The 9,915-nt window shown below is 39.2% G+C and overlaps 1 protein-coding gene across 1 annotated transcript; it reads left to right on the plus strand.

Annotated features, from left to right (window-relative positions):
- The first annotated feature begins 524 nt into the window (after positions 1-524).
- On the plus strand, positions 525-9,564 carry LOC145913303 (very long chain fatty acid elongase 4-like). The gene is made up of 6 exons (XM_083000914.1): positions 525-640; positions 1,692-1,879; positions 2,548-2,628; positions 4,928-5,099; positions 6,983-7,110; positions 7,776-9,564. Exons 1-6 carry the CDS (start codon positions 580-582, stop codon positions 8,022-8,024), a joined length of 879 nt encoding a protein of 292 aa, XP_082857040.1. The 5' UTR covers positions 525-579; the 3' UTR covers positions 8,025-9,564.
- The last annotated feature ends 351 nt before the right edge of the window (positions 9,565-9,915 follow it).

Here is a 9,915-nt window from a genome sequence, read left to right on the forward strand (position 1 = left end):
GATTTCGAAACTGTAAAAGGGAGAATTACTTGGGAATGGCTTGCTCAGCGGTGCACGCTCCAGGAAAGGTATAGGCTATGGACATTGTTGCTGAATGTCCCGCGAATAATATGTGAAGTTAGTTGCGCAAAAGTTCAAACTTTTTTTATGGCACAGGTTGTCGATGATAATTGTAAAGTTGTGGATTGCCGAATGAGTTTGCAGTTTTGAAATGTTTCGGAAATACTGACAGCAGCAAAAGCCCTTCAACAACATTTTTTGACAGTTAGAATGTTATGATAGAGGCGTAGGAAGTTTCGTTTTTAATAACGTTTTGAATAAAACGCTAAGTTTACTAAAAATCGAGCACTTTACTGTAACTTCTGGCCGTTTGCCAAAAGGGTTTGTATAATGCAGAGTTATTCTGTCATTTCTGCGTGTATCTGGCTTGTTGGTAACCAGCCGGAGACTGACTGTCCTTAACTGCTTGTTCCTTCCATAATTTCCCATCGCAATTAATCATACCCTTGTCCCTTTGCATGTGTGCTGTATTCAATAGCTATACATAGAAAAGTTGTGCTGTAAGTTCAAGCTTGTGGCATGGAGATATCGTGGAGAAACGCCGTAGCCTTGTACAAGACTGCTGTTGAAGACCGTGCAGGTTTGTATGTTGTTTTTGAACTTCCTGTCTTTGATGGCAGAATGTGCCACAAAGTGTAGGTACTTGAGGGGATGTGCTGTGTGCGCTTATGTTGATAGTTGGGGTGTCTGATTCGTAGAATGCACTTTAAAAACATGATTACGCATTGGAGCGTGTAACAGGTGGTAAATGTCGTTGTGGTAAAACAAGCAATAAACACTTGTGTGCCTCCGTATAACGAAAACAAAACAGTTTTTATGGGATGTTTAAATTACGCTAAAAAACAGAATTTCGCTACCGTTGTTGGCCATAAAGACATTCGGTATATAAGTCTATGCGCTTAAGGCGTTCCACAAGCAACGATAACATTCCACCGCAATCCGTGATGTGACGTATATGGTGCGCTGCAACAGTAGCCTAGAGCACGTGCCAATAGCAATAGGGCATGGAAACCCTATTGCGCATGGAAACCCGATTGCTATTGGCATTTTAAACATAGTTACACTTTCGCGTTTAGATACAACATGTCATTTTCAATGACTATTTCTTTGCGACCTTAAGAGCATTGATAAAGTTTGCGTTGTTAACTCCACCAAATTTTAATTCGTTAACTGCGCACAGCCTTTGATCGAGTTAGTCCTTGAACTGACAGTAAGTGTTGAATGGAGCCTGCAAGTTTGCTGGTGATTAATGAACGTTTAATTTGCCTCGGCCTCGTGCAACAAAGAGAGGACGAACGATAGGAAGGACATTGCACAGCATGATGCACAACAAGGTTTAACTCTGATGCACAATGATGCACAACAAGGTTTAACTCTGCTTTGAAGCTAATGCTGCGCCCAAGGCAAGGCAATCCCATTCAAGCCGGTCTCGGTAGGCGCACTCAGAAATGTTTTTAAATGCTCGTACGGCGATATTAATTTCATAGAGCAAAGGCATTACTCACTCATTTATGTCAGCTCTTGAAAATTCATACGTAAGCAGCACTTTCGATTCTATTCTGTGTTAAATGGCTCTCAATGTAGCTTTGTAATTTGAATGAATTGATGTAATTACATATGTACTTTTTCAGATCCAAGAGTGGCACAATGGCCATTGGTTCACAGCCCCTGGAATCCAATAACGGCCGCCGCCTTATATCTTTATTTCTGCTGGAATGTGCGAAGGCTTACGGCCAAAATGCCAACGTACCAGATTCGTCCACTGCTTATTGCGTATAACGCCTTCATGGTGGCCCTATCTGTCTACATGACCTATGAGGTGGGCGGGTTGTTCGTAAACTCTTTTGTCTGCTTTAAATTGAACGAATGATGATACATGGCTATCAAAAGCGCCTTAAATACTGTGAAAGTGTTTTGATGATTTCGTAGGAAAACCATGGGTTTGTTCGCAATCCCTTCTGGAACGTATTGCAATGGCAATGCCAAAAATATATAAATGTTTTTAGCTCTAAATGACAAAACAAAGTGTAAATAATCTAGTTACAAGCGACATATTATATGGTACAATCTTTTAAATCCATATATAGCTGTTTACTAACTTTCAGATAAAAATGTGCTCATTTAAATATATTTGTATTTCGTGGCACATCAAAAGGTTGAAACAAAATAACCTTTGTATGCTTCGCACAGCATCTAAACAGTTAAATCCCAAGTTGTTTTAAGCAATTAATACTGTTTGAAATGTACATTCATGTTGAATCTGGTAAACCGGCTTTACAAAATTACCAAACCATTACTAGCGCACAAAAGCACAGCGCAATTTGGGCGGTAATCGTGACCTTAGCGCGCACTAACGAATTGAAGGAGAAAGGAATACTGGTGTCACGTGAGGCTACTGCTAGTGCGGTTGCGCATGACTGGTGCCGGCTCTTTCACGTACAATTGATGCTCATTCACGCTGAAATCTAATGGAATTTTATGCTTTAGTTCTTCGTTACGGCCTACTTATCAGACTACAATCTACTCTGCCAGCCCGTCGACTACAACACACATCCGTTGTCCCTCAGGGTAAGTATAACTTTACATTTCCTTCGCATAACATAAGCCACGCGGTTTCCGTTGCAGTTAAGTGACGATTTGTTTTCAAAAGCGCGGTCCGGTATGTGGTTAATCCCCTGGGGGAGTACGTTTTGTCTCCCAGTTTAATTACCCGTTCTTTGGCCTCAAATCCGTACTGTGTTCCCATGTTTTGTTGCATATTATGCTCTGATCATTATTTTCTTTCAATGATAGTGGTTTGAGCATATGCACATGGTCCCGTCGTATTGTAATCTTCATTCTACTCATCATAAAAATCAACTTTAGTATTCAATTTAAAGCTTTAAACCAGTTGATCTGAACAGATGGAATTGATTTTAAGGACTTTAGCAGAGCCTGAAAATATGAGGACTGTTTAAAATACAATTCCTTGTAGAAAAAAAAACATCTTCCAGAAATTTCGCCCTGTCTGTTATAGACATAGTGGAACCCATGCGTTCGTATCTCCAACTAGCGTGTTTGCCCAAGCAGGCGTTGTTTCCACATGGTCGGTGCAGTGTGTTACTACCACAATGCAAACACTGTGCGTGTACCTCAAATTCCCTGAGGACATGGTGGCCCAGAACATTGTTTCAAACCTAATGAAACCCTTCTGCCAGTTGTTCCGTGAAATTAGCTTTACTGGGTCACTGTAAACTGGTTTAACTGTAGAATGTAAACTAACCAAGCGAAAATATCAACGAATATAGCCTTAAATAAATTGGTTTGTCAATTTTGCAGCGTCACACTGGATGTATCTTGCAAATTTGTGTTGTTTCTTTTGTAACAATTGGCCGGTTTGAACAGAACGATATAATTAGTTTAAATACAAACGTTGCAAAACGCACTAAAAAGACAATAAAATATAAGATTTAAAGCCAGAAAACCGCAAGTTGAAAAACTACACGAGGTGTGTTTCGTAAAAAGGGCGGACCTTGATTTTTCCGTTTTTGTTGCGTCCATCTTCCCAGTTAGCAGATGCACTGTACATATTCCTTGGAACGACCGAGCGCCGTTTGCGGAACAGCAAAATTCGAGACGCTATGTTCTCTGAATTAACTCATCAAACAACACGGTTGGTGTTGTGATGGACGTGCGCGCCTTAGGACGATGCTTTCCGCGTGTTTGCCTAGTGGTGCTTTATGATTGGTACACAGTGGAAATGGGAACAAGCATGTATTTTAAAACAATAAAACGTTTTGGCCTCCTGAAGCATATGGCTCGCCTAAACAAGTAATAAAATGGTTTATTTTGGTTTCCATGGCACGGTCAATGTGGTTACTTTTGTTGTGGCTTCCTCTCCCAAAAAAATGATGGATTGTATGTTCACACACTATTTTAAGTTTGTAACAACCTCCAAGACGGCCGCTTCCAGTACCCACAAGAAAATAATATTTTTCTTATTTTTGTAGGATAGTCCCTTGTTACAAAACCTGTATTGAACTTTTTATAACTGGGTTATAATCTTTGTTAAAAAAACAGGGTTGAAATCTTTGTTGCAGTTGACACAATATGTTTCGTCATGATTGGTGTTTGCTTTGCTGTTGTGTGGTCGTTCGTGGTTTATTTGTATTGGGACTTACTTTTATTTGTCTTGCCTTCGCATTAAAAATAGAAAACGGCCAAACAATATCGTAAGCTATTATCAATTGTTTTCCTGGACCCTTTTTGTAATTCTTGGGCTTTCTGTTTCGTAACAGTTCATAACGCGAAATCCTTTAACCTAAAGAAGTTTAGGAGAAAGCGTTCGTTTCATATTCACCCAAACGCTGCAAAAATAAACTTTAGCGTCCGTTCAATCACCAGTCGATCAAGGTATGTCCACCGCCCACCACCAGGCTATCCAGTCCCAACAAGACGCACCCTTTGTCCTTTGTTGCCTTATTTACTTTATTACCTTTGTAGCAATTCATTATTCACCCATGGGTCTCCCGACACGGTGTCTAAGTTGCCTCGTTGGGAAACGAAGTAATTTATCGTTTTTAGTCCTTAGCGACATAGGAGGGTTACCATAAATGGTTTCGGGATTATCATTTAGTCCTATGATTTATTGCGTTGTGTACCCTTCATATGGTGCAGCAAAAACGGAATACACTGCAACATATTCGGTTGTTATATTGCGATGTATCCTACGTATGTTTGTATAACCTCCAGCGACATTTCACATGAGATTTTGCAATTTACATGCACGGAAAATCAAAGGCCATTTTACAAAGCCAAGAAAAATATTGCTCATAAACAAGATGTGCTAGTTCCAAAAACTGTAGTGTAACAATCATATTTTGTGCAGATGGCAAGCGTGTGTTGGGTATACTACGCTTCCAAGTACATTGAACTGGCCGAGACAGTCATGTTCTCGTTGAGGAAGAAATACAGTCAAATCACCTTTCTCCACGTCTACCACCACACCAGTATGCTTTTCACATGGTGGTTGGCCGCAAAGTACTTGGCTGGTGGACAATGTGAGTAATTAAACCATACAAGATTGTTGGGGCCGTACGACTGACGCCGTTATATAGCAAGGTTAATATACCACAGTACGCATACACCACATCCAGTGGTAATTTTAAAATCAAGTGTTTTTTGGGAAATAGGTAAGAATAACTTACCTCGTGTTCAAGCACTGCCAGGTTACAGAGCCAACGCTTGCACTTATTAGGTATATCAGGAAGTAGTGCAGAGCTCTTTTAAAATGGTAGTGTTCCAGGCATATGACCACCTCGTAAGAATCAAATACGTTACCATGTGTCACAAAATCGCTGTTACGCCTGGTGCGGAAAGCACTTAACGATTTGCACTTCTGTTTGCTCAAGCGTCGAGTACTGTCAATGCAAGTACTTACCTAAGTACTTCATTTTGCTGCGCTAGTATTTAATATGCTGTAGAGTACAGATATTATGAACTATCAAAATGTAGGTAAAAAACGAAGCATACATGATAGATTCCACCTTTGTCTCGTCAAAAGGAAGCACACAACGGCGAGTTATATAGTTTCCAACCATGAATTCGCCGGTTTCATACATTAGCCTAGTTATGTTACCATAGCAACCGATACAAGTGCCATTAAAGGTTGCAATGTGCTTTGATTTTCGCCAGAAAATTGGTCAACTGTAAGGATGTAAATCTATGAGGACCTAATCAAACCCTGCAACAGGCCTGTAGGATTATGGTCTGTGGAATCAAAGTTTGAAACACTGATCCGTAGATTCTTGCCAGCGTCGCAAAACTGCAAATAACGGTGACGATGCGCACTGGGTTTCATGCTGTGGCACTCCTTATTTCTCCAACCAATCCAGTCACTCATCAACCTACGAAACCTCATTTTCCTTTTTTAAGCCTAAAGTGCTGGGGGTCTACAACGCAGGGCACGCGTCGGTTTCACAATAACACGAGAGCTGGTTTTGTCAACACCATGTTTTCAAACTAATTGTTGTTTTAGATCCAACAATGTTAATTCAAGCTTAGTTTTATACATGTTTTAAGACATTACCACTAAAAAATTTCCACGCAATTGTATGGCACGTGATAGCTAGTGCACAACAAAAATAGCATGGAGACGTTGGAGTTGTTCGCAGCTGACTTAGTGTTTGTCAACTTACAGTGCAAGGAAGGGCTTGTATAAGTTAGGTAATGCTCCTTAACCAAATCAAAAATCGAATCTCTTTTATTTTGCACGCAAAGTTACTACGCACAGGAACCCATAATACATAAAATGACATTGACAAAACCATAAGGGTATCGAGTCAGGCGCCCATAACCTTAATACTCTCCGCCTAACTTAGTACATGGTTTGAGAGCGGCCGATATACAGATGACAGCCAACGGGAAAGTGGTCCAGGCATACAAGATGGCAAACATAACGTGTTTATCAGCAAACATATGATATCAGTTCCGTAACAGGCCGAACCAACGAGGTCATCGCACCGATATTCAGCATCAGCGGTTACTGAGTAAGCCTGACTAGAATGGGCGGTGCCCGCGTGACCTTCGGACTAAGCGTCATGCGATATCACAGGACAGAGCATATCTTGACTCAAATACATCCAAACGTGCGCTTTAAGCATTTATCGAAATTCCGAACTACTTTGCCCGACGGAAAGATTTATTTAAACGCAGTTATTGGCTGGTTTTGAGAGTAGACCCATATCCATTGTTTCACATCGTCGTTTCCTTCCCAGTCGCTGCCACATTGTTACTCTATTGAAATGGTGACCGTTTGTTTCAACATATTTTTCTCGGTAGCTGCCGCAGCATTTTTACATGCAAAAAGATTTAACCGTCACAGGATCATAAACTGTACGGGTGTCAACATTTAAATGGTCTATGTTGTTTATTTTTGTTCTAGCTTTTCTATTTGGCGGCATAAACTCGTTTGTCCATGCGGTGATGTACACATACTACGGCCTCACCGCCGTTGGCCCGCACATGCAGAAGTATCTTTGGTGGAAGAAATACATCACTGTTCTTCAACTTGTAAGTACCGTTCTATGTTCCTACTAAATACCCTACAAGAACCCAAACTGCCTGAATTGGATCAAATTAGTTTAATTATCAATTATCCTGGACGCAATGTGATTAATTAATGAAAACTGGATAAATTTAAAACCAAAGGACCCTGGCAGGCTGTCGATCGCTCACCGTATCGATATAATTATGTGTTAAATTTCGCAAAGCAATCTGTGGACAGCTCAGATGGTTCAGAGCTGTCCACAGATTGCTTTGCGAAATTTAATATATAATTATTCTGTACCATTTGATTCGTTATTGCTAATCTACTTGTACATACTAAACAGTATTCAAAGGAAATGCAAACATTGTACATGGATGTAAGTTACGTATATGTGTAAGATTTTAGTATTATACATATATGTATGTTGTTTTGGCGTTCCTATATGACGTATGCTGACCAATTCTTTTAGAGCAACGTTGGCAGTAATTGTGAATTCAAAGTCAAAATTAAACCTTTTCGTCGGCACAACAAACCTTTTCATGGTAACAGAAAAGTTATGGAGAATTGTCGCCTAGACAAGTTTTCGATAACCCGTTACGTCACAGCTGTTGAGTTAATATTTAACAAGTGTTGAAGTTTTCTGAAATTTCTTAACGGACGAAAAAGCTTTTCATTATTATATCAACAGAGTCAATTTGTGATACTCTTCTTCTACTGCATCCGGAGTTTGGTGACTGGATGCGGATACGCCTGGTGGATGTGCACTTTAATGATCGGTTACGCAATCAGTCTTCTTCTTCTCTTCCTCAACTTTTACTTCCAGGCGTACATATACAGAAATAGGAAGAACCGATCTAAGGCGAACGGCGCTGTTGCTGCAAATGGTTCTACAAAGAAGAATGGCGCTCTACCCAACGGAAACAGCAAGCACGACTAATGAACAAACTGTTCACGATTACCAATTGTTTCGCAGAGCGAAATGTTGCGGTCATATGTCAGTTCTATTACTTGAAACTTTCATGTTACCTCGTAATAACATTACGGCACTAACGTAAATACAATATAATACATAGACAGGGATGTAACCCATGTGGCACATGGTTTTGACCAGTTGTTATCAACGTTTTTTTTTTTTGCAAAACCTATACGCACTATCGTTCTTCTAACCAGAATCTATTTTTTTTTTCAATTTTTGTGACCATGGTAATTTTAAAGTTTTAAAACGTGTTTCTGGAAACACCATGTGGTCTATATCACATTCTTATAAAGTAATTACTAATTGTTGTGCTTTAATGCATGCATTTCCCTGTTCTTTTCCAACTTACTTCATCTCTCCACAACTAATTACCTTCCTGGTTTGTAATCACAGATACAGACAAATATACGCTCACCGCTATAAGTATTTTAAGTCTTAAAACTATTGGAAGTAATAATGACATTGTACGTCAATCAGTCCTATCCTAAAAAATGACCTTTGCATGGAACGTTTCTGTTACACGTGCTGGGCATGTGTGTCAATCGTCGCCAAGTTTGCCGAGCAGGTAATTTTGTATGTGAGCTGGCTTATATTTTTATGACCTCTTATAGTACGTACGGACATATCTGGCGTATTTTTACCACGCTTTCCATCACACTCGTAACATGAAAACATGAAAGTCGTTCTCCAACTGAAGGTCCGTGATTTGCACCGTACTCTATGCACATTACTTTTACTAGCGGCAAAAAGGCAAACTAGCAATTAACGAATTATAATTGTCCTGCCAAGCATAACCGCGATGAGGTCAGTGCTGAAATTTGCCGCTCACCACTTTGTAGAAAAATTGCGCTCTTTGGCGCCACCTGACAGTGACCTATGATTCGCGCAATAGATAATTTGATTTGTTGTAAATTTTTTGTTTGTTGAATTTATCTTGAAATACGTATGCGGCATCAACGTAAGTCATGTGTTTATTAGGAAATAAGACTTTGTGGTATTTCAGCTTTTGTGCGTGCACATTTCTTACCCTTTATCCATTTTATTTGGCCGTACACAGTATTTTGTAGAAATGGCGAAAGTATGCCTGATTTGCATAAATCCTGCGTCATTCTTGTCACTTTTGCTATGCAGGCGTTTCGTTAAATTTTTTGAAACTTATTGAAACGGAAACGTTAAAGAACCAAGTTTAGTTTTAAATTACAAGAAAAAATTGCTGTTGATTTCATGTTTTTTTTTCTGCAAGCTTCGATTTTTAACTATTTTAAAAATCCTGTAAAATGTGAACTAATTATTATCATTTATTAATGTTGTATTTTCAATTTTTATGCTTTTCATTTAAAGGACAAAAATTTTAAGGGATTTTCCTTTTATATGGCTCTAAGTTATTTGTTGTATATCATGCAATGTGGCATGTTTTTAATCTGTTTTACATCAAACTACATATAATCACAGTGAAAAACAACATGTGAGTCTCTTTGTTACGTCGGAAAAAGATGAACAATGCTCCATTGTAAAATGTTTTGGCGCAAAAGTAAATTTGCAGTGTTATGTAGTATGTACAGTAGTACCAGGACAGAGGCCAACAAGCTTTGGAACACAAAAAGCCAGTTAGAATGTTTTTGTGTTAAAACTAAACATACTTGGCAGGGATTATTTTGAACTTACGCTGCACTGTGCAAGGTACAGTATGTCATGTATTATCAGTACTGGTATTGCACCGTGTGCAAGAAATTAAAAGTTTATTGAGGTACCGCAGTTTTTGCTTCTCAGATTACTAATTTCAATATATATATAAATCGCAGAAAGTACGGGACAATATGCAGAGAATTTATAACTCACCTTGAAGAGAAAT

This window comes from Ascidia mentula, chromosome 9, assembly GCF_947561715.1.
Source record: "Ascidia mentula chromosome 9, kaAscMent1.1, whole genome shotgun sequence".
Lineage (NCBI taxonomy): Eukaryota > Metazoa > Chordata > Ascidiacea > Phlebobranchia > Ascidiidae > Ascidia > Ascidia mentula.

Excerpts from the sequence above, each read along its gene's own strand:
- LOC145913303 (XM_083000914.1), top strand. The coding sequence starts at position 580 with ATGGAGATATCGTGGAGAAACGCCGTAGCCTTGTACAAGACTGCTGTT. Across the intron at positions 1,880-2,547 it reads CTGTCTACATGACCTATGAG|TTCTTCGTTACGGCCTACTT; the intron begins GTGGGCGGGTTG and ends TTTATGCTTTAG. Across the intron at positions 5,100-6,982 it reads GTACTTGGCTGGTGGACAAT|CTTTTCTATTTGGCGGCATA; the intron begins GTGAGTAATTAA and ends TTTTTGTTCTAG.